Raw genomic sequence first — 25,928 nt, 5'->3', positions numbered from 1 at the left:
CCCCTGTTCCCACATCCTTTGATTAAACAGTTCCTCAGAGGGGCTTCAAATATTAGACCTCCCAGAAGGCCACCCACACTAGCCTGGGACCTGAATTATGTTTTGGAAAAACTAACCTTACCACCCTTTGAACCTGCTGCTTCAGCAGAACTGAAATACCTCTCCTGGGAGACTGCTTTCCTGCTAGCTATCACTTCAGCCAGAAGGGTTTCGGAACATCAGGCACTGATGGCCATTGAGCCTTTCATCATTTTACTTGCAAACAGGGTCTCCCTGAGGACTAACCCCTCCCTTATGCCCAAGGTAGTATCTAATGTGATTCTCAACTAGGCCATACATCTACCCACTTTCTTCCCTAACCCTCAAAACAAGGGGGAAAGAATTCTGCAGTCAGTAGACATGCACAGACAGCTCAGATACTACCTAGACTGTACTAAAGCCTTCAGGAAAACAGACCAAATGCTGGTCAGCTTTGCCCCAGGGGCAGAGGGGAAGCCCATTTCCAAGCAAATAATCTCCAAATGCGTAACACACTGCATCCATTTTTGCTACAGATTTCATGGGAAATCTCCCCCAAGTCTATTTGTACCTGTTCCACTAGGGCAGCCTCCACTTCCACAGCATTCCTGAGAGGCGTTCCCACTGGGGACATCTTGGAAGCTGCCATCTGGACTTCTGTCCATACGTTTACTAAGCATTACCATCTACCTCTTTTCTATTAGGTTAGGGCAGGGTTTGCCAATGTAGTTCTGCAGGGCATGCAGAGCCAGGCCTAGCTATATCACTAATCCTACCACCCCTCTCCTCAGCTTTGGGAATCTTCCCACAGGTGATGACTGCAACAGTGAAACATGAAGAACATAGTACAGTTGTGTACACTTGCATAAATGTAGATGTTCGAGTGTATTCACTGTTGCAGTCCTGGTTTCCCTCTCTCCATCCCCCTTATATCCTCTTTTCTTAGGGAGACATAAGCTTCTTATGGTGGCTTTTTGCCACCGGCTCACCCTTACCATATTTCCTGGGGCTCCTGACTGGTTAGGGCAAGAAAAACTGATGTAATGGCGTCAGCTGCCTTGCTTTATAGAACTGATAACATGACGTCAGTCAACACGCAACAGCAGCCGACGCAGAAAAACATTGACTCTGGTATTCAGGCCGGCCGAGGGCTACCACAGCAGGGATATAACCCACAGGCAATGATTACAACAGTGAATACACTCGAACATCTACATTTATAGTAAGTGTACACAACTGTACTTTCTAGGCAGCTGAGCTTTGTTGTTCTCTGACTAAGAAGAATAGTTGCCTGAGAGGGTAGTAGGCAGGTTTCATGGAATATGTTCGGTTTCAGAGAACAGTGGTGTTTCTGGTTGTAATCAACAGAAGATCATGCCAGCAGTAACAGAGTTCAGTCCTGGCAGTACTCTTAATGAAGTAACACTTAACATTGAAGTACATATAGCCTCAGTTAATAAGTGGCTTAGATGTACATGGTATTTTATAGAAGGAGAATGACCGTTAAACAGACACGTGTACTGGCAGAAAATATTTGGAAGGGAAGTGCTGAGAGGTTATAGATTTGGGGAAAAATCTGATGTCTGCATGCTTTCACTTTCAGCTGTCAATTGTCCAGGCAGAGATAGAGTCGCAGTGGCAGATGAAGTGCGATCGGTTGTTGGCAGCTGCAAAAGAGCAGCATGCATTGCAGCAGCAGGAGTTGTCTGAGCAGCGTGATGCAGTTCAGCAGAAGGTGTCCCAGCTGGAGGAAAAGGTAAGAGCAGTGATTGTTACTTACAGTTCATGAATTTATTATTTGTGCCACCTGAAGCTACAGATAATGCATTGTTGTGTTTTCTGTAGTTGGTAAATGCGAAGCAGTTGCTGGAATCAAAGGAGGCATTACTATCCGCAGCCCTGGAAAAGACTGAACAACTGGAAGCAGTGAGAGAGAAGGTGAGAACCCGAACCTTATTGTTTGTTTGTGACATTACAGGCCGAGAAAGGATGTACATATGTGAGTAGCCACCGTTAGGAACTTCTTTTAAAGAACATGCAAGGACCTGCAGAGACCTGTGCTATCCTGGCTAAATGAATTTTGGTGGACAGCTTGTTTTTTTTGGCTCTGTTAATTTCCTTCTTTACTCATGGATTATATTGTGCTGTATTTGAAAAATACTGTTTTGGGGAAAACTGCTTGGAACTGGGGATAATAATGGCTGTTGTCACTTGACTTTCACCTTGTAGGCACCAATAATGTGTATGTGCTCATGATTCTGGGCAACACCTTTGCTTTTATCCCCTTGTCAATCTATGAAGCGGTCATGAAGGATACTTAGCCTCATGCACGCAGCATTGTTTTTAATGCAGTTTCCATCTGTTTCTTTTTTTCCATTTTTTTTTTCTTTTCCTATTTTTGTGGCTTATTGGCCTTATGAGTGCAGTCATCTGAGAATGCATTTTTCTGAACATATTCGTCACTTCTGGAAGTAAGTAAAGTTAACTACTTGCTGTTGCCATTCCCTTCCCAGCTACGTCCCTTTGGAATGTATCAACTGTTTAAATCTGTCATCCAGCTAGTATACTTTTTTTCGTTTTCTGTATCCACTTTTCCCTACTTCATTCATTGGTCTGTGGCCTGTCCTGGCAAACATTGTGTCGGAAACATGAACAAGACCCTTATAGGATGCTAGTCTTTTGTAGGGCATACATACTTGCACATCCATGCTCACTCTGTCGTGTAGCTTCCAAAGAATTGCAAATCCTCCTGCCCAGCATATCTTTAAAATATGGGAGAAAAGTAGAGACCCTGGAGAAACCCATGTAGATTCCACATGCAAATCTTTCAGGATGAAGTAGAGAACCAGTCACTGTGATGCCACAGCGGCAGCTTTTATACCGCATTTCTGCTGTTCTGGTTATCCATGCCATTCTGTATCATCTTCCTGTTAATAAAATGCTGGCTTAGATCTCGTTGGAAATTTTTTAGTCTTTTAGTTACTTTCTCTACCCCTGATCTCTGTCACCTCCATTCCCTCACTGCTTATTACTGGATGAGATTCTCAGTGTTGAATCTCTTCCGTCAGACATTGAATAACCAATTTTTTCCTCCTTTGAGAAGGAAAGCTTTGAAAGAGAAATTGTTTAAATACAAAAATCAAAGTTTAACATCAGGATCTTGGCACACAATGTCAGGGTATTTCCATAAGAACACTTGATTAAGATGAGCGACAAAAGATGACAGGCAAAAAATATAAATAGTAGAAATGAGGCTGAACTTCTGAAAACGGAAATAAACACACACTACAAGCATATTAACCATAGTATAAGACAGATCAAGAAAAATTTCAAGAAAATGTATATAAAGATATTGAGCATAATAGGAAACCGTTTTATAAATGCACAAGATATGAAAGGAGGAAAGACATACAAATTGATAAACTGTGTGTAAATTGTAAAATTTGTTCTCAGACACAACAGATTGTAGAGCTATTTACAAAATCTTGCAAAACAGTTTGGCTACACAAAGAGAGTGATAAATCATTTTAGTGACATCAGGAAACCTCAGATACTGAAATCAAATGAAACTATATTGAAAAAGAATTATGCAAACTGGACTGGATCCAAACAAGGCACAGGGAGAAGACATCGTTACTAATAATGACCTGAAAACACTTCAATAAGAACTTACAGTACTATTGTATCTATTATTTACTAGGATGTGCTCTTATTAAACCATTTTTTTAAGGGAAAGGGGGGTACGACAAACCCAGAGTCATATATACCCTTAACTCTACTTTCATGTTGTGGAAAAATAATGGAGACGATAATACTGGATAAGTTATTGTCAGAACTGGATAGGGTGGGACTTGAAACCATATATCAACATGAATATGTTGAAATAAATCTTTTACCACCTGTAACATGATGTTCTATAACAATATAATAACAGCTATGAATGAAAAACTGTGCTGTGATGTAATTTATATAGATTTAACTTCAGCATTTGACAGGGTCATGCACAAACATTGATCAGTAAATTAGAACAACTAGGTATTAATGTACTCTTGATAATATGGATAGCTGCATGGCTTACAGATAGGACATGGCAACTATCGTACAGAAACTGGACAGGTGAAATTCTTGGTTACAGTCAGGGTGTCCCACAGGGTTCTGTCCAGGCCCATACTTGTTTAAATTGTATCTTTCAACTTTATATTTTTCATCTGAAGTATTCTACACTCTGCTGGTGACTTGAAATTGAGTAAACTGATTGCATGTGTTACAGATGGGGCATGTCTGCAAAAGAACTTGACTAAATTGACCGTTTGGGCACAGGCGAATAATGTGCTAATAAATACGTCAAAACCTAAGCAGATGAGATTTGGAAGACCTAGATTGAAAGGTGAATATTTAATATAGCACATAGTGATTGAAACTAGATTCATTTAAGGACCTGGATATATGGGGAAATCTAGCCTTGCGTTTTTCTAATCATATCAACCAATTGGTTAATGATAGGTATATAACTATAGGTTATATATAAATATGTATAAAGTCTAGGAAATCAGAAATGGTCAGTGTTTTAGTTACATTAGACCCAAACTTATTAGAAAACAAGCATGAGTAAGCTGGAAAGAGTACAGCAGAAATATATGAAAAGCATCCATGATTGTGAATATTTGTTATTATGAAAGACTAAAATATCTAAGCTTGTACAGTGTCTCATATAGATATTTCAGAAGAGAACTTATTCAGGTATATAGAGCATTTAGAAAACTACTCCTGGGAATGTTTGTGGTTATCAAAACGTACTAGAGAATCATCAGACAACCTATGTAGAAGATACTATAGGAATGAAGTGTGTACTAATTGGCTCCCTGACAAAATAGCTGATGCACCGAACAGACTGCCAAATTACATTAATGCAAGCACTAGTTTAGATATTTTTAAGAACAGCATGGATACTTATGAGAACAGCTGTTTCTGTATATTTGCAGGCTAGAAGGGCCTTAAAGCCTGTGCTTCAAATATCTGTATGTAGGTATGTAAACAGGACATTGGAAAGTGGACTGATAGCATATATAAATACATCTGTGACAACTGATCACTTTCCATTTCATTTAAAAGGGCACCGAGTGCCTCCTCTGAAAGTGTAGAACTTGCACATTTTTTGGAGTGGAGCTGTACCCCTTGCACCCAAGTGGCTTCTTTTGCCACCTCTTGCTTCAGTATAAAGATACCAATGTCATGTCACACATAAGGAAAGTAGCAGTTTTTGATGAGTTGATGTCACAGTGTGGGTGAAGTGCCCTTCTCATTCAAGTCTGTATGTCTCTGCCTGTGTGTGCGAGCGTGCTTATCTAAGTACGTACTCACACACATGTGTATATTCGTGGTAACCCATCAAAAAAGCACTTTCTTTGAATGCTCGTAAATAAAAATGAATTGAAAAATGGAGTTGCAGAAGAAAACACAAAAGCCTTCCTTTGGCTTATGCTCACTGTAACCCACACTGCCACGAACTTAAATATACCATCTCCAAGATCAAAGAATACTTAGCAAAAGTGAACCTACATTGCCCGTGTCTTCTGTGGTCTTGCCTCTGTCACCAAACTCCTGCTGTACTAGTTTGTCTTTGTACATGCTATTCAATCAGTTTGATTTGAGTAACATGGACTTCACAAAAGCGCACTTCTCTGTCTAGATATATATGTATATATGTGTGTGTTGCTACACACGTCCACACACACACAACACACACATGTGTATATATATATATATATATATATATATATATATATATATATATATATATTAATATCAAGAACAGTGGCAGTTTTACTATTTTTGTCTAGTAATATTGCAGCCGCTAAATTACAGTCAGATCGTTAAATCACAGGAGTAGTTACATGCATTGCCCTATTTCAGTTGTGCCTCAAGTGTGTCTGCATTATGTAGATACTATATGTTATGGGTGGATGTGGAGCTTTTTGTGTTTGGAGAAATTAATTTTGAACAAAACAGTGTAAGAAACTTCTCTGTGTGGAAGATTTTCAATTCATATATAGCTAGTTAATCACTATATATTAGTGGACTTAAACTCATCATAAGTCAAAAAATAATAAAAAAAAATAATTTGAAATATTATACAGCATTACTAAGTATTCAAAAGTAATCCAAGCAGGGTAGACAGTTTGTTTCCAGTCAAAAATCCTTTATTAAGCACACAGACAAGTGATCCCAGTAAAACAAAAATAACAGAATAGTTTCATCACAAACTTTCTAACTCTATATATATATATATATATATATATATATATATATATATATATATATATATACATATATATATATATATATATATATACTTTTTATCAGGTAAGGGAGTGGTTTATTGTGTTGTAAGACAGTGTATTGGTGTACATGTTAACAAATTCACATCCCTTCCCCATCAGTGTGACATTCAAGCTGGTCTTGCCATACTTAGTAGCTGTCATAATATGACCCTTATGTACTTTAGATAGAATTAATAATTATGTGGTACCGCTTATTAACCAGATTATTAATTCTTATTGTATCCAAGGCAATATACTACATGGCTGGAAATATATAAAAAAAAACCTTGGACCATTTTGCAATCTAAAATTATATATAAATATATACATGTACATTTTGCATGGAAAAAATCCATTGTGCAAACCATTCTATTTCCATAACCTATTGTTTAACAAGGATCACTTTTGTCCTTCTAGACTTTGTCTGTGTACAAGAACCCTAAAAAACTGTCTACAAAACTAAAAATGCATAGTCATCCGTTTGGGAAAAAGAAAACACCCATGAATTACCACATAGGTGGCAGCCCCCTTAATACAGAAAAGGTAATAAGAGATCTGGGGACCCAGGTAGATAGTAATCTCTCCTTTGACAATCATATTGCTAAAGTAGTTGGGAAATCCTTCTATGTAGCCTATCTAATTACTAAAGGGTTCGCATCTAGAAATAACGAGGTTATAGTGCCCCTCTACTCGTCACTCATCAAACCCATCAATAGAGCACAATGCCTCGTTTGGGATGTACCTCACAGGACACTTTCAACAGCTGAAAAGACCACAAAAGTGCCTCACCAAGAGGATTACTGGCCTCAAACATATGTCCTATGCAGCCCGACTGGAAAAACTCCAGCTGTACTCAGTGGCATATCGCTTACTCGGAGGTGATCTCTGCCTGACTTGCAAAGCAATGTCCAACTCAGAATTGATGGACATGCTCCACCTAAAGAAATCCAAGTCACTGCGAGCCACTCGCTCTAGTGAGCTAAACCTCGCCACAACAATAAATAGAACATGCTGGAGGGATAGATTCCTGTCACAGAGACTCCCCATGTTTGGAACAAAATTCCGAACTACATTAGGCAGAGCCCCTCACTAACACTCTTCAAGAGAAACCTTGACGAGTGGATGGGTAGCAGAAAATACACCCCTGGGATCACTTCATTGGCTCTTCTTGACAGAGGCTCAGTTAATCAATGGGGTGGCGAAAGCTGACACACTCTGGCTAGGCTTATAAATGCCCTCGGGCATATAGCCTAGTACCTACCTATGAACCTATTATTGTATAATTAGCTAGTATTGTTATTAAGCATCATTTCAAATAAAATGGAAAAAAATGTATGATAGAAATAAAATATGCACTTCTATTAAAAATTGTTTACCATGTTTTTTAAAACCAACTGGAAGAATAAAATTAAATTAGTCATGTAAACAATGTGGCAATTTTCTAAGTTCCAGTACACTTTTAAGTAAACAGTAGTAGTTTAGTCCAGGCTTCCTGAACGAGTTTAGCTTTAATTGCCACAAGTTCACGTTTTTCCAGCATGTTCAGGATGTCTCCTTCAAGATCACCCATGTCTATGCGATCTAGTATCTGGACCTTGAAACCTGTGCTTCTTTTATGCAGAACAAGGTGTTTGGTTAGTGCATTATTTTTACATCCAGAGCAGATTTCTGCCAGATCACATGAAGTCCTACACTTAAGTTTATTTACAGTCTTGCCCACATAAAATGCATTGTATTCGTTGCACTGTGTCTTGTAAATTACTTTTGTAGTGTTTTAGTCGTACAGTCACTCCCTGCAAAGGCCTTAATGATTTCCTTTAAATAAGGGCAATAAAAGCTATCATCTTGTATAAATATACAAAATGTACAAATAGCTTCACGTCTTTTAGTGTTTCTCTTATTTAGTCTAGGTTTAAATTTAACAAAACTTCTAGTGTTCCTGGCCTTCCTATAAACAAAGGATGGGACTTCACCTAAGGTGTTTATCAGGTGAGGGTTTCTTGTGACAATGGCCCGGTTTTCTTTAATAATATTTTTGATGCTGTGAAAATCCAAAGTGTATGTCAGGATGTAGCTATTTTCTAATTTGTTCTCTGTAGCATTTTTCAACATTCTCCTACTGGGGAAGGTTGAGTGAAGGTGTTTGTCCTTCTCAGTTCTGTAATGGGTTCCAGTATGTTTAACATCTGACTTTCGTCGCCCCTCACCAGGAAGTCATTCTCCAAGTTCTTCAGGTTTCTCAGAAATGGTTCCATCTCGGTGGTAATTATAGCTAATCTGTAGCCCTGGGACTTCACCACATTATACTTGATTTTTGCAGGATGCAGACTTTTACTGTGGAGTATTAAGTTCATCCTCATTGATTTTCTGAATAGATCAGTGGTGATTCTGTTATTGTTGGTGTCCTTGGAAATCTGCATTTCTAAAAAAGTGGTCGAAGTATAGCTATAGGAAGAGGTAAACTTCAGGATGGGGTTGTTTGAGGCAAGTGATAAAATCTCCAAGTTGCAAGGTTTGCATGCTGTGATATTAGTTATGTATTACTGCTGCAGCAGTCTTTAGCTCTGTGGGTTACATTCTGCCAAGTCTTCCAAAGTCTGAGACACCCCCCAGGCTGTTGTGGCTTGAGCTTCCAAGGGAGAAAACAGCAGTCTGGACGAACAGTGTCTTCAGAACTTTATTGCTGCATTCAAGACTATTCCTCCTGGGCTTCAGATGATTGGTGGTTTTCTGTTTTCTTCCATTTCTGGGCAGATAAGTTCCCCTTTGATGCATTCCTTCCACATTTCTTTCTTTGTAGTGTACCTGGTCTGTTTAAAATGACTGGCAAATTTACTGTTTTGTCTAGACTGTCAGTTGACGGTGTTCCAACATTCTGATTTTATATTTTTATAACTTATAATGGTGTTAACCTTTTTTTTTTTGAAGGGGGGCAAAAGTATACTGCTTATGTGATTACTTTTGAATTTGTTTAGAAGTGGTGTGTGTTTTAGAAAATATAAGCGTGTGTAGTGCTTCTGCACATTTTAGTGCCAGCTTTCCTAATGACTGATTCTTTCCAGCTGTGCTTCCTATAGATCAGGCTTCATTCTTTGCAAGGACATAGATCAACCTACTGGTACTTCAGTTCCTTCTGCTGCTGTACCTAAAAATAATAAGGCTGCAATGGAGCCTTTGGCGCCATTGTGGGCTCAAGCAGTGCCTCATCCTCTGGTATGTGACTTTACAGTGGTCATTGGATGTACATCAAACCATTCACTTGTTTCTCCAGAAGTCTCTGGTGTAGTCCCTTCAGCTGCCATTAACCCCCATGGGCATGAGAGAGTCATTTTCTTTGATTACAGGAGTTTCAGATAGGATTTCTTTCCTACATAATTGAGTGAGGAGACCTTTTCCTAGGATGAGGTTTCCATCTTTTTATGGATGTCCGTATTAAAAATAAAAAGTTAAACGTTCATCTGTTAACAGCTGATAAACCGTGTTTCTGTTAAGAATTAGTTTATTACTTTAGATAAGAATTTATTGCAGGCTTTGAAATCTTTAGAACAACCTGATAGCATTTCTAATAGACCTGGTGTTATTTCCTCAGTTCCTGAGGATGCCTTATCTGATCCTGATTTGGACTGGGGCAAAACATCCTCTCTCTTTTTTATTATGTCCCAGAATCGGATTCTGAGGAAAGTGTTCCCTCAATGCCTCCTGTAGAGCAGTTTCTGTGCAGAATGAATTCTTGTTTTAGTGGGAACAGTTGGAAATTTCCATTTTTCCATGAGGAGATGATAGGATATGTTGCAAGTGGATGTTCCATTACTTAGTCCTGTTCCACCTATGTTGCCAGACTTGGATGATATCAATGATCTAGAGCACAGTATACCTAGTTGACAATCTTCAGTCCTTAAAAAGGTAGGCGGACTTTGAAAAGTGCCTTAGTCTTGCAATCCTTTGTTTTCTCTTTTGAGGACTGACACAGCTGTTTGTTTCTTCTCCAGCTGCTAATAAGAATGGTTAATGCTACACTTCCTTCAAGCAAGGATAGTTTTAGGAAGAGAACCTTTTCTACTTCAGCTGTGATGTTCAGAATTTTTAAGTTATTAAACTTTTATGTTGAAGTGTAAGTTGGTTTGTTTTGACAGTTGGCGGAACTTTTCTGCCACAGTTCCTTCAAAAGCTGGGTCCTGTCTGAATTCTTTTACTGCTACTGTTTCTCAGGTCACTAAACATTCTATAAAAAGTGTGATGACTGTGCTGATTTTGTATCCAAGGCAGCAGCTACTGCGTCTGTGATGAGACATTTTGCTTGTCTGTAATCAGAACTTTTCAGAGGATATAAAATCTGAGATTCCAAATTAAGGATGTTTTGTTTGGCCCTTCTGCTACTCAAGTGCTCAAGTGGTTTAAAAGCAGGACATTAATTCAGGGGGGTTACTAGCATTTTTTAGCCTTCCTTTCAAAAGTCTGCAAGTCCTTTTTTAAAAAAAAAAAGCAAAATAACCCCAAGAAGCTTCTGACAAGTAGAATTTTAATAAAAAGTGACAGGAAGGATCAAATAAAAAGCAGGCAGACTTCTAGAAAAAAGGGACAGTCCACCAGTCAATAATGACTTATTACAGCATTCCTTCCTGAAATGCCTTCACATCTGTCCCACAGACTGGGCCTCAGTTTTCTACTTGACATCTGATCATGTCAGACAAATGGATTCTGACAGTTCGGGAGGTTTACAGATGGCAGTTAGAAAATCTTTCTCCTTTTTGGGGTATTTCCACTCTCCTCCAAACCAGACTTCCCCAAACCAGACTTCCCCATTTCTTCAGGTCTTAAACCAAATCCTTTTTGGTTCAAAGAGCCAACGCCTCCAGGAAAAAGGTTTTTATTCAAGAATTTTTTCTGTTGCCAAAGAAAAATACCCCCTGGAGACCATTGCTTAACCTATCCTTTCTTAGTCTGCTTGTGGAAGTACGAGAATTCAAGATGCTGACCTTGCAGTGTTTATCTCTCATTCCTCATTTAAGTTTTCTAGTGCCAGCAGATTTGTAAGATACTTATCACATTCCATTTGCCAGAGATTTCAGAGGTTTCATAAACTTGTGTGTGTCTGGGTCACATTTTGAATTCTCTGTAATGCATTGTGCTTTTGGTTATGTACATCTGCAAGGATGTGTACAAAGTGATAATTGTATAATTGATCATATTGCTGTGCCTAATCCAGTCCAACCATAACCTGCCCATTTCTTCCAAATAGTTTCTTGCCATATATGTACATAATCTAGGATGATTCACTTAAATTAATGTTGATATAATACAGCATACCCTACTGTATTTGTAAATATATACTATCAGTTGTGTGCTTAACCATAACTAGTAATTTATTGCATGTAAACTCTTGTAATGTTTTGTTAAAATTGTGTACTTTTTGATGTTCTGTTTTTAACCTTCTGGAGCTTTTCTCCCTGAGCCTGCACTAAGAAATAGGCTCACCTGGCCCAGTGGACCTTCCCAGTAAACAAATGCAAATAAATAAAACAAGTGTCAGGCTGTTGTGATAGCTCATTGCAGCCTGCATGGTGTTCAGTACTTCCCATGACTAACTTAAACTTTTTCCATATGTTGGGAATCTCTGCATGGGTTATACATCGTACTGCTCTGGGTTTTCATATCAACAGTCAGAAGTCCTCTTCGATTCTTTATTACAGGACAGTCTTTTTAGGATACCTTCTGTAATCTTCCAAATTGCAGGTATTCCTGACGCAGGAAAATGCAGACATGTATCTGGAATTTTTCCTAAGTTTCTGTAATCACTCTCACACCTCAGTCAGAGAATATCTTGGGATTCTAGAGTTCATGTCATCTGTAATTGCCATGATTCCTTCCGCCAGGTCTTAGATTGTTTGGACCGAACATTCTTGCCCACTGGATTTTGTAGAGAAAGAACTTATTTGGTGGATGGATAATTTTTTTTTGAATCCAGGTCTTTCACACTCTCCAACCCCTGCTCCATTGTATGATAGCAGAAGCATTGGGTTGTACATCGGGGGCTGTTTCAATGTCAATAAAAGTGCAGGGTCTTTGGAGCAAAATAGGCCAAAGCATTTACATGTGAAAATAATGTTAGTTGTGATCCTTGCTATAAAATCTGTTTTTCGTTTGTGGTTCAGAAAATGTTTCCATGTGATTATAGATACCACAGTGATGTGATACATAAAAAGAAAGCACCAGGTCTTACCTCTTGTGCAGGCTGGCTGTGGTAGCTTGGGAGGTCTCGATTTTGTAGTGTTCAACTCTCCATGCTTCCTGCATTCCATTCAAGCAAAAAGTTGTGGCAGACGAGCTGAGCAGGACCGGGACAGACATCCATGAAGAGAGATTAAATGGGGGGGTGGCTTCCAGGAATTGATCCAATTGTGGGAATACCTGAAATAGATGTTTGCCTCCTTTCAAAACAGGACAACTTAAGAATTTTTGCTCCAGGACTCCTTGCAAGCAAGACTGAAAAACAGATACATTTTCATTCCTGTGGATGGAAGTGTTCCTCTATGCATTTCCACATTTTCTACTGATATCCAGGGTTATTCTGAAAATTTAGAACTCTCCAAAGATCACTCTTGATTTCCTTTTAGTCCAGGCAACAATAATTCTCCCTTTTCAAGGAATTGACCAAAGGCAGTTACCAAACATTTCCTCACAGACTGGATATAGTCACACAAGACGAGGGGAGTTTGATGCACCCCCAGTCTGGTACATTTACTACTGACTGCCTAGATGATTCAGTTTTGTTACATTTTAGGAATCTTGTTTCAAAAAATGTACAGCAGGTACCAAAGGAGGCAATAAAATGTGCTATTCGGAAGTCTTATGTTGATAAATGGACCGCTGTCAAGTTTTGTCTGTAGCCATTTCAGCATGTTTGCCCATGGATCATCCCCTTTTTTCCTCGGCCTTTGGTCAGTCTGTTCCTGAAAGGGTTATTGCATTTAAGACCATCTAAGAAGGAGGTGGAAACTTCCTGAAAGCTTAACATTGGGGAGGAAAAGTTAACACAGTCTCCCTTTGACCCAGCTCATCAAGCTGATTAATGGCTCATTTCTTAGAAGACTGTTACTTATTCCTGTGACATCTGCAAGACGAGTATCTGACTTGCAGGCTCTCATGATAGGTGTACCCTATTTTGTTCTCCATAGAGTTAAGGTTTCTGTTTCTTTAAGAACAAATCCCTCATTCTTGACAAGCAGTTTGAGTTTACCTTGAATCGAACCATCACTTTCCCTGTATTCTTTCAGAAACCTAAAAAAAAACAGGATTCTTCATATTCTGGATGTACACAGACAACTCTGGTATCTTTGTTTTTTAAACCCCTTTAAGACATGGGCAAACTTACATTAACAGAAAAGCAAACAAACCATTTTAACATTTTCCCATTTAAATACAATACACAAAACATATATATTTTATTCTAATTATCATCAGTCCACATTCCATAATTTGCTGAATTCCTGCCTTCCCTTAAACCTCACTCCTCCTCCTGCTGAACATTATTGTGCATGTATTGTCCCACAGTTTCCATTTATTTCTGTGTAATTTGCTCCTTCCCTTTTCTAAAGACCCCTCTTCCAGCTCTTTTATCTTTTATAATCATAGATATCTCAAATACAGTTGGTGTTGACATTGATTTCCGTTTCCAGTAATTGCTTTTTTGGCAGCCAAAAGATTTAAACTAAATAAGGCATTACTATGTCTAGACAATTCAAATAATGTATCCCAGCTCAAAAGAATAATTTCCTTAGGTACACCCATTTGCTCACCCAATATTTCAGATATACTAATCTTCCAAGCAAAGATGCTAAACTTTCTGGACTTGGTTGCGAACTAGGGAGCTATAAATGTAATATGTCTTCCCATCTTGTTTTCTTGTGAATTGCTTTTCCAGTATTGCTTTCCCATCTTTTCTAACTTCCTCTGATTGATTCTTATATTTAGCATGCAGCATTTTGTATGCCCTACTAATTATCTGTTTAACAGCTGCATCTGTTCTAGATTCAACTAGAAACTCTACCAGAGCAGGTCCTTTCACTTAAAATCCTCTTATCCCTTTCTCTTTGCCTGTACTCTGAGATCAAGCCCTGCTAGTGAAGGCAGTCTATAGCCTGCAATACAAATGTCTTCTTGCCCTCATCCCATTCTATTACCTTTCCTGCTTGAGTTATTTGCCCCAAATATCTTTGTTTCTTTCCCTGGATTCTCTAGTAAATTCCAGCCTCCTCTTGCCTATTTTCTGTACTCCTATGTGCAGTCATCCCTATTGGCGTACTCTTCTTTCTTCATTCTCATGTTGGCTTAGTTCTCAGAATACTTTCTGCTACTTTGTGAATATAATATTCTGTATGCTCATTATTGTTCTACTGAAGGATCTACATCCAAAATCCCACCCTTTCTCTGGTTCTTGAACTACCCCCTCCTTTCTTCACCATCCCTTTCCACTTTGAATTATAAACTTCTGCTTGTGTAATGTATGTCAGCCTTAACTGTATAGCTCTAAAATATACCTTCAAATGAGGTAAACCTAAACCAACTTGTTCTGTTGGAAGAATCAACTTATCCCATTTAACTTTTGCCCTCTCCCTCTCTCCCAGATAAATTCCTTCAATTTTTTATTACTGTCCACAACTTCTCCTCGGATTGATAAAAATATGTCTGATCCATGTACATATAGTGAAATGTCTTCATGTTCGTGGTTATAGGCAACAAGAGGTCCAACAAGGACTCATGACCACAAGGATTATGAGAAGAAAAAGAGGGTGTCCTTACTTTTCAGAAAATAGTACATCAGAACCAACCTGTCCCATATCACAGCAAGATAACAGTAATAAAAGTGGCCTAAGATGGCTGCTTACATATACCAGTGATGTCTCACAAGTTTGTGAGGTTGTTGGGAAGAATTGGCATATACTAACAATGGATGACAAAATAAAGGACATAGTGGGTGAAGTTCAGAGGTTTTGCTTTAAAAATAAGATGAATTTGAAGAGACTTCTCTTATAAGGTTGGGGTTCCATCAAAGAAAACAACCTTGAAGAACAGGACTTTCCCCTGCAGGAAATGCATGGCATGTCCTTCAATTAACAGTAGTAACTGTTTTAGACATAGTCTTACTAAAAGGTTATATCAGCCAAAAATCTATGCAGATTGTAACACCAAAAGTATTATTTATGTAGCTACTTCCACCCTCTGTAATGGAGTTTGTTGGTAAGACTAATCGGCAGTTAATAGCTAGAATTTTGCATCACCTCAGTGACATTAAACTAGGCAAGGACATTGGTGCTTTGTGTAAACATTTCCAATAGAATGTACAACACAAGTTTATATTTATGGCATTAGAATTAGTACATGATAATTGTTAGGGTGATGATTTGTATAATAAAACAGAGGTTTTGGAGAGCAGATGGATTGCTGATTTGCAGACAGATCGGCTCCCTGGATTGAATGGGATGATTCCCTTGAAACCACTGTTGAAAGGGTGGAGACTTCCTAGATAAAATTTAAATTTTAATTGGTTACTTTTTGTACAAAGGGGTGGACCACTGACAGTATGCAGTATTTGATGAAAGGGAGGAGACTTCTAGATGAATTTTAATTGGTTGCTCTTTGCTTTAAAGGAGAGGAGTACTGGAAGTAATGGAGTATCTGAATGAAGGCTTTGAGTTGAAAACGCTTATCCCTGTTTCTGTGCCTGTGCTGTTTTTATGCTTTTTTTGGTTCATAAATGTTTCTCTGTGGTGGACTAGCTCTGCTTGTTTTCTAAATGTTTTTATTTGGTTGAGCAGCGTTTAGCGACTGTGAGTTGTATAATTTAACATGTCCATAAATAAGACTTTCCAGTTTCTCTATTTTTGTATTATCTTTTGTTTAGTCCTTTCCCAGATATCCTTAGCCGCCGTAACAGAAACCTTTTTAATCCACACTCCTAAATACTGCATCTTCTCATATCCCCCGTAAATACAAGTATTTTGTGTGTAGGTACATAATTTTTGGATATATCCTTTGTTTTATCTTCATTAATTTTATATCCCAAAAAGACTTTAACTCTGGAATTATCTTTACAAAATAAAGTCCTTCAAGAAAGCTGAATAGCTGTTTATCTCTTGTGATGGGACAAAGGGTGCAAGCCATGTCAATGCACATTGTCAGGATGGTTGTCCCTTGCTTTTTATTTCCATCATGGCAAGTTCAAGGCAAATTCCACTAGAGTCTTGTCATCTTTGATAGCATACTGATAAGGGGTGGATTCTAGACACAGCCACTTGGTCCTCTGTACATAGTTTTACAAAGCATTGCAAACTAGATTACTTTTCCAGGTCCAGAGCATGCTTTCCTAGGACCATTCTCCAGAGATATCTGGATTCTGACCCCCCCCCCCCCACTGTGCAAGTTGTGGGTAATCTCCCCATATAGCTAAGGCTACTGCAGCAGTGATGTATGATGAACGTAGTACAGTCGTGTATGTAGATGTTCTGTTATATCACTACTGCAGTAGCCACAGCCTACATATATCCCTCTTTTGTTCATAGTTTTTCTGTGTAAAGATTTTTTTGCCATAGCTTTGCCTTTTTATCTGGACAGGTATCTGGTCTTTTTTGGGGCAAGAAAGTCCTGACAATATTTGGCACACAGGCTTCTGTTTTCTCCCACATGTTCTCAAGCCACAGAAGCTTGGGTGCATTTGTGTGTTTTTTTTTTTGGGGGGGGTGGATCTTAGACTTTGAGAAAACTGACCAGTTGTTATATCCTTGGCAGGATATAACCCAAATAGCTAAAGATTACCGCAGCAGTGATATAATCTAACATCTACTGTTATGGTAAGAACACTTACACAGCCATACTTTCTTCTGTATTGCCTGTGTTCAATAAATAATTGCTACTAGATGTGGAGTATATAGGTTTAATGACTAGGAGCTAACTATGGTGATTTGCATGTCTATTTGTATTTTCACATTACTGACACTACATCATGTATGTTGTTTCTGTCACATGTACTTGCCATTGGAACACTCCACTGTCTCAGCTGTGATGAAATTTGTCAGAACTGAAGAAATGCATCTGCAGAAGTATGTTTGCTTATAAAAGTTCCATTTATTGGAGCTATATAATTTTAATTACCAGTGGAAAATGCTTCATCTGCAGCCCTCTAAAACTCTCTTGTAGTATAAAATTTGACTGAAAACTGGAAGCATTAGATCCAACAATTCATTTTATTCCTCCAGTTTAATTTATACAAGTCATTTGGGTTTTTAATACCATCATAGGAGTGGTCCTCATTCCTAAGTCAGTGCATGATTAGAATTTATGAAATCAGCATAGTTTTGGTCGTTGTTAGCCCGCTGTGTTCTGAGCATCCCCAATATGCCCAGAATTGCCAGTTCAAATAATTCGTATGGGTTACATGTGGTAACATGTCTTAATTGCAACTGTAAATTCATTTTCATCAGACCCATTGCTCCTACTGTGTGGACTACCGAAGAAGCTTTGAGGAGTTAGTGTGGTATGCTCCTGCAGATCACTGTCAAAGAAACCTTGAAGATGTTCATCTCTTCCTCCGACCTTGATGAGAAAACTGACAAAATAGCATTTAGAAAAAAAAAAAATTAATGCATTATTATAAGCCCAGAAAGAATGTATTATTTATTAGACATATATTCACAAGAGCCTGGGATCGTCCGTAGACTGTAGATTAGTTTACTTAAGTATATAATTAAAACCTTCCACCAAGGGTTCACTGCCAGTGACCAACAAGAAATGAAAATAAATGGCAAGTGAGCCACCAGGCCGAGTAACACTTTTATTAAAACACTGATAAAATCCAGAAGTCACAGAATAAGCGCTTTTGGGTCCCAGCCTTTCATCAGATAGTATACAATATGCAAAATTGTTTTTTAAAATACTGTTGACCAATCATCTGTTAGTATTGCACCCTCCTCCTCTTTAGTGCTGGTTTTAAAGATACAACACCATTTAAACCAGGATCTCTATCAGCCCCCAATTGAATAATCCATTTCATTTCACTATACTCAGTATGGCTAACAATATCACCACCTCTATTGTTATTACATACAATCTGCAGAACCATAAACATAAAAGTATGACCCATATTCATTTTTATGTGCTGATATAGGGTATTATATGTATTTTCTTGTCATATGTCTGAAAGGTGCTTCAAGATCCTATCCTTTAGTCTCCAGTTCGTTTTCCCGACATAGAATGAACTGCATTTTTGACATACTGTCAGATAAACAACATTCTGTGTTTTGCAGTCACATATGCATTTAGGAAATATCCCTTTTCCATTAAGGGATGTATAAACTGATTCCTAGTCATAATATGACAACAGACTTTGCATAGTCTATATGCAAAAGTGCCTTTACGTTGAGACATGGCTTTATTTTTGTTATCCAAAACATATTCCTGACACAATATATCTTTCAAATTTTTATTCCTTCTGAAACCAAATAATGGTATCTGTCCATGTCATCTGTTAATAGCACCTTCCAGTTACGCTTAACAATTTCACAAATGCCCCTATGTTGTTACTGTATGTTGACGTCATGCGTACTGCATCATGATCCTTTTTGAGAGCCTTAACGTTCCTTCCCGCACTCTCTATAAAACTAGACCTTGCTGAGAACCAAGGCTTAGGTACATTCTGTCTATTCTGTTTACTGTCAGCAATTACTTTTATCAAGTTCTTTCTTTTTATAGCCTCTGTTCTTCAAATTAGTCTCTAGATTAATAACCTCTCGATTGAATTGTATATTATTGATGTAGAGGCGTGAAATTCTGTGTACCTGTCCTTTTACTATGTTGTTAAATTTATACCTAGAATGCATACTATCATAAGCCAATAGGCTAATCTTCCAGCATTCTTTTCTATATAAGGAAGTTTGTATTTTACCATGTAATCCTTTGATAAGATGGACATCTAAAAGGTCTAATTCAGTCTCAGAACACTTCATTGTAAATCTCAAAAAATCAGTTGTGGATTCTAAATATCACACGAAAGATGTTAAATCATTATGTGTACCTTTCCACAAAAAAGAACATGTCCTCTACAAATCTCACGTAATGGCACAAATGCGCTTTCCATTCATGTAGAGTATTGAATATTACTAATTCTTCCCAGTAGGCTAAAACAAGGTTTGCATATGAATTGGCACATGGTGTGCCCATTGCAATACCCTGTTTTTGTTGATAGTAGCTGCCTTGACACAGGAAAATAGTTTTCCAACGCAAGTTTGAGTAAAGCAGATGTATATTGACTTACATTTGTATTCAGTTTTGCTATATTCATCAAAATAGTTTCAGTAGCTGTTATGCCGTATTCATTACTTATAACCATGAAAAGATTATTCACATCTAATGTAACAAGCATATAATCTTGGCATTCAGTATCATGTGACAATGTTAAAAAGTGAGCCGTATCCTTTAGAATTCTAGGAAACGTGTACTATAGATTTTAGTGTACATTATAGCCATATGGACATATTGTCAGTAATCCAACCCCTCCCTGAGGCAATGGGTATTTTAAAAAACAAATTTGCATATTGTATACTATCTGATGAAGGGCTGGGACCTGAAAGTGCTTATTCTGTGACTTCCGGATTTTATCATTGTTTTAATAAAAGTGTTACTCAGCCCGGTGGCTCACTTGCCATTTATTTATTATTTTTATATGCTTAGATTACTGAGCTGAAAAACGGAGCCAAGGACTAAATTTGTTTTGGTATTGAACGAGAAGGCTTTGTAGTATAGAAAATAAAACAAGGAAAACAGGTGTGTCTTGGTATCATACAAGTATAACTATTTAATTTGCCCTTATGTCCGATTCAGTGGCCCACTTTCGGGAAATTCAGGGGAAAAAAGCTGCACAACAGATTAAAAAACATTTAAACAGTAGTTGATGAGTAACTATATACAAGGGGAGAAAAGACCCACTAAAGATAAAACACAAACAGATTGAAATGCATTTACAGAATATTAGTTGGCTAAATTGTGATCAAGAATACAATATGTACTGCAAGTAGTAAGACGTTTTGCAAAAGTAGATAGACTATTTCAGGCAAACTAATACATAAAAATGTCTATTTTGAATAACTAATAACATGTGGAGGTGAGAAATAATCTTATAATATAATATAATTCTGCTACCAAAATAGGCAGAGGAATAAAATGAGATGGAGTAATGAGCAGAAGGGAAGATTAAGGACATGGTGAGAGAGAATTGATTTAAAGATGAGAATGTTCTGGAAGGACATGATAGAGGAAAGTAGTTAAGTGTTACCTGAAGAGGCAGACGAGCATACATTACTAGTATGGTATCATTCAAGTGAGAGCTTCTTTACCATTTGACTGTTATTAAAAGATCTTACATTTTATGTTGAAGTGCCATTTGATCATCACAACTTAGTTATACTAAGGAAATCTTTTTACATTACTCAGTGAATTCTCAAAGGTAAATCTTGAGCCAGAGATGTCAGTCTCCTTGTATCCTTCTTCTGTTAGGATAATCTTTGAATATAACACATAATTTGATATGTTTCTCTAGACAAGTAACTGTACAATATTTCCTTCCGTATTTTTCAGATGATTGCAAGGAGGCATCTGCCTTGCCTTCAGAGTTATGAAAGACCCTGTCATACTGGACCTTGTCCACCTCAGAAGCACTGGTAATGCTAAAATCTCTTTATCCAGAGTTATGATCTTAAGCTGCAACATAAACAGGACTTCTACAAGCGTGAAGTTCATTATATGAACGATTCCCAACCTGTCAAACTCCTCTTGCATGTTAAATGGTGCAACACTTTGACCACTTTTCAAGTTAATTCTTGATGATAGTTTGATGTGTGTACATAAGTTTACTCCTAAGCCCTTATCAAGAAGGGAGGTAAATCCATCAGTTAGGCTTTCAGTGATCATTCAGACTACTTACCCACTACCAACCTGTGGATATAAGCGGCAGGCTTTTAACAGACCAATACCTGACCTTATCAAAAGTTGCACAGGTATGCAGAGCAAGTGAATTTGCTGCACAGTTAAAAAAAAAAAAAAAAAAAAAAAATGAAAGATGCAAGCAATGTTTGCAAAACAAAACATGGATCTTGTAGCATAGCAACAATGAGAAAGTCGGAATGTGTTGCAGCAGTAATAATTATGTTCATGTGACAATCCAAAAGAGAAAAAGCATGCAGTTTTAATTCACACGTCATGGATTTAGGTGTAGGTATAAGCATGCACAGAACCGGGTCTTACATTTAATCTTGTAGAGTATGGGCTAAAATGGGCATTTTGCTAATGTATATAAAAACAGAGATGTGTTAAAAAAGTGCATGTAGTGGAAAAGAAAGATGGTGATAAGTTTTGTGGAAGTCTGAAAATGCTTATGAGATGCTGAGAATTGTCCATCTCAGATTAGTCAGAAAATGTTTAGGAATAATGAACAGAATATTGAATTTAATACAAGTGAAGATGGCAATATGCTGTCTTGGGGTATCTTTAAAATACAGGAGTACAGAGGTACTGAACTGAAAGCAGTGTGCCCACTGTTAACATATTATGGCCACAGGGTGGAGCCACTAAGAAAATGCTAACATGTACGAAAAATGCTTACATGTATGAAAATAAGAATTACAGAATTCCTTTTTACGGTGAAGCATTTAAAGACCTTTATTCTTCCAGTTTTGATCAAGTGGCTAATAAACTAGTAATGGTAAAGTGAGTTCAGATTGTAAAAGCAAAGACTGCATGTATACTAAATGGTCCTGGTGACAACTTGCATACAGTGCAGAGCCATAGGGATGATGCCAGACATGACTGTGCTTTGTTTGCAGGAGTAGAAAGTTTGCTAGGAGGATGTTGTATACAAGTAAAACGTACAGATAAACTCCGATACTGTGCTGGTGATGCATGGTCCAGGGAAGTTACTGTGAGCTGTCATTAAGTACAAAAGAACAGGAACTAAAGTGAGTGAAAAGCTTACGTTTCAGTTAGACACAGTTAAAGCCTACAGCAGAGGAGTAAATTATGGTTGCTGTTGTAAAAAAAAATTAGGTTTATATGTATATTGATCCATGAGATCATAAGATGAGTAAAGGTGAGCAATTTATAATTTGTTTACAGTTGAAGTAGTGGTTTTGCGAATGTCAGTTGTTAAGTTCCTTTTAGTACTTGAATGTAAAGTCCAAACCAGTGATTCTGACACATGAAGCTAATTGAATAAGACTGCACATTTTAAAAGTTCAGTATGCCCTCACGAAGGTGCATCTTTCTCAGGTTTTTATTTGGTAGTGCATCCACATCAGAGGTATTTGAAAGAGCTTTTGCACAGGTAATTAAATGCAATTGATGGCTTGCTAGTGTGGGGCCAGGCACACAGACAGCAGGACAAAGAACTACTGCAACTTCTAAATGGATTAAGGCAGCATCATTTCAGCTTCAGTGAGAGCTGATGTAACGTAGTAGTGACTGTTCTGAAATGAGTGGGTCATATTCTGACATCATATGAACTGAAACCTGATTTAGAAAGAACAAGAGCAGTTGCGCAAAAGCCAAAGCCAGAATTAAAATGGGCATTGATTAGGATTGTCGTAATAATGAAGAAACTTGCACAGCTTGAACCCAATGTATCTGAGATAAGTGCTTCTAAGAAAGCTGTTAGATCAAGATGCAGTGTATGAATGAATCTATGAAAAATGAGAGTTTTAAAGTTGTCAAGAAACTAGTTACGGGTACACACACTAAAATATGAGTAATCTAGTGTTGTTGCAAGTATACAGTAGATAGTTGGTGTGTAAGCAGTGGTAATAGTTAAGTAAGCGTCAAGGGCATTTTGATGCACAAAAGAGAGATACTCAGATTAAAAAAATCAGTATTTCGTGAATTTTGAGAAATTCCTTGGTTATGATAAAATAGTTCAGGTAGACAGATTTAAACCTTTCCAAAATGTTTCAAGCAAGTCTTTCTATAATGCACCACTGAGATTGCAGAGGTATATTAATGTATGCAGGTGTTATCTGAAGAATGAAATGTAGGCTGTACAAGGGACTACACATCGCAGATGTGTTGAGTAGAGCTTATTTATCTCAGAACCATGAAGAGCTCCTAGAAGAACTAGAGATTCTTTAGGAACTATGACAATTACAAAAGAAGTGATAGAATTACATTGAATCGTCTTACACTGACCTTGAAATGCATCTACTGAAAGACTGTAAGTACAGTGAAAGGTTGACTGGAACAAAAGTAAGGAAAGCATTTCAGTTTTACTTTTAAAGAAGAAATATTATATCCAGAGTTTAATGTTCAAAGCTGCCATAGTTATCAGTCAACAGAGAAAATGAATGCTTGAGACAGTAGATGAATCACATCTGTGAATAGTAAGGTGAAAAAAGAGCAAGAGGTGTAATAAATATATTGACCAGGAGTGACCGCTTAAATAGAATTAATACTACTTTCCGCAGGTCATACCATCTCCTGTGTAGTGAAGAACATCTGTATCCTTGGAGTCAAGTGGTCCCCAGTTTGTGGCTGTTCTGAGAAGCCAACCATTCTGAGAAGCCATGTATCTCGTATTTTTAGCTTATTCTAAGTTCGCTTAACTTTTGTTACTTCTGGCAGTGGTCTATAGTACCAAAGTCAGGAATTCAAAAGATTTGCAAATGAGTAGGAATTCAGGCATATAATATGCAGGTCACACAATATCTATTTTCTAGTGGAAAAGAAAAATAAATTTCCAAAAAACTCATGTACAACGTCAGCAGCATTGGTGGTCTTGCCATTTTGCTGTACAAGAATGCCCCCTTGGTGGTCTTGCCATTTTGCTGTACAGGAATGCCCCATTGCTCTTGCCATTTTGCTGTACAAGAATGCCCCATTGGTGCTCTTGCCATTTTGCTGTATAAGAATGCCCCATTGGTGCTCTTGCCATTTTGCTTTGCAGGAATGCCCCCATCGGTGCTGTTGCCATTTTGCTGTACAGGAATGCCCCCATTGGTGCTGTTGCCATTTTGCTGTACAGGATTGCCCCCATTGGTGCTGTTGCCATTTTGCTGTACATGAATGCCCCCATTGGTGCTGTTGCCATTTTGCTGTACAGGAATGCCCCCATTGGTGCTGTTGCCATTTTGCTGTACAGGAATGCCCCCATTGGTGCTGTTGCCATTTGCTGTGCAGGAATGCCCCCATTGGTGGTCTTGCCATTTGCTGTGCAGGAATGCCCCCATTGGTGGTCTTGCCATTTGCTGTGCAGGAATGCCCCCATTGGTGGTCTTGCCATTTGCTGTGCAGGAATGCCCCCATTGGTGGTCTTGCCATTTGCTGTGCAGGAATGCCCCCATTGGTGGTCTTGCCATTTGCTGTGCAGGAATGGCCCCATTGGTGGTCTTGCCATTTGCTGTGCAGGAATGGCCCCATTGGTGGTCTTGCCATTTGCTGTGCAGGAATGCCCCCATTGGTGGTCTTGCCATTTGCTGTGCAGGAATGCCCCATTGGTGGCCTTGCCATTTTCCTATACAGGAATTGCCTCCATTGCAGCCACTCATTCTTTCACCAGTTCAGTTGTTAATGGGAAGAGGTTGAAAAGCAAATTGCTTACTTCTGGTACACAGCTGATGTTTGAAAGTCAGCACAATGTAGAGGAAATGCTGGAAAGAAATCCACAAAGGCAAAGCTATGTTAAGATCGAAACTATTGAAGACTTCCAGATTAGCGAGCAGGAGGCACTAAGAATACATAATCCATGGGGTATGTTTTGCAGCCTGAAGATGAAGTAATTGGAAAACAGTCAAGTCAAGACAAGCACAACACTTCACATTTTTTAATAAGAAACATCTTTATTAAATCACTGAAGACATAGGCAGTCATACATTTATATAAATGAAAACAAACAATATTGACATAATCTTTGTTGCAAGCGTTATACATCACAAACCGTGTTGACATAATTTTAGCTGCAAACATTATACATCACTTACCCAATCATTGTCAGTCAGACATTGCATAGCTCATTCAAATCCTGCCTTCTTCTAAACCTCGTTCCTTCCTTATGTTTTCCCACAATTCCATTTTTCATATGTAATTTGCTCCTGCCATTTCTAAAAGATCCCAATTCCAGTTTTTTTTTTTATCATCTCTGTTACTATATCCACTACTTCTAGTACAATTGGTTTAGACTTGGATTTCCATTTTCTAGTAATTGTTTTGCCAGCCATCATAAACAGACTCAGCAAGGCCTTACTATGTGAAGTCGATTCCAATGCTCTATCATGGCTCAAAAAATCGTTTCCCCAGTCAGTCCAATCTACTCACCCAGCATCCCTGACAGAGTGGTCTGCAGGGAATCTTTAACGTGTGCAAACTAATAAACTCCCAGAAAGTATGTTCTCAATTACCTTTCTTCCCCATCACACCTCCAATATTTGCTGTCTATCTGTGGAAAATTCACTGGAGTCTACTTTGGGTATAAAAATACCCATGTAAACATTTCCAGGTAAAAATTTTAAATATTCTAGATTTTGTTAAATATTTGGGAGACATACATATACTCCCCCATTGTTT

The 25,928-nt window shown here is 38.0% G+C and overlaps 1 protein-coding gene across 1 annotated transcript in view; it reads left to right on the top strand.

The window, feature by feature from the left end:
• FKBP15 (FKBP prolyl isomerase family member 15) overlaps positions 1–25,928 on the top strand; it is a 1,242,294-nt gene that overhangs the window by 894,673 nt on the left and 321,693 nt on the right. Inside the window, exons 23-24 of the mRNA XM_044057970.1 lie at positions 1,622–1,774; positions 1,864–1,956. Of these exons, the coding sequence (XP_043913905.1) occupies positions 1,622–1,774; positions 1,864–1,956 (246 nt within the window). The remainder of the gene's footprint in view (positions 1–1,621; positions 1,775–1,863; positions 1,957–25,928) is intronic.

Source organism: Protopterus annectens, chromosome 16.part0 (genome assembly GCF_019279795.1).
Source record: "Protopterus annectens isolate FY-2018-M chromosome 16.part0, PAN1.0, whole genome shotgun sequence".
Classification (NCBI taxonomy): Eukaryota; Metazoa; Chordata; order Ceratodontiformes; family Protopteridae; genus Protopterus; species Protopterus annectens.
The sequence above is the reverse complement of the archived record's forward strand: the minus strand, read 5'-3'. Positions and strand labels throughout refer to the sequence as shown.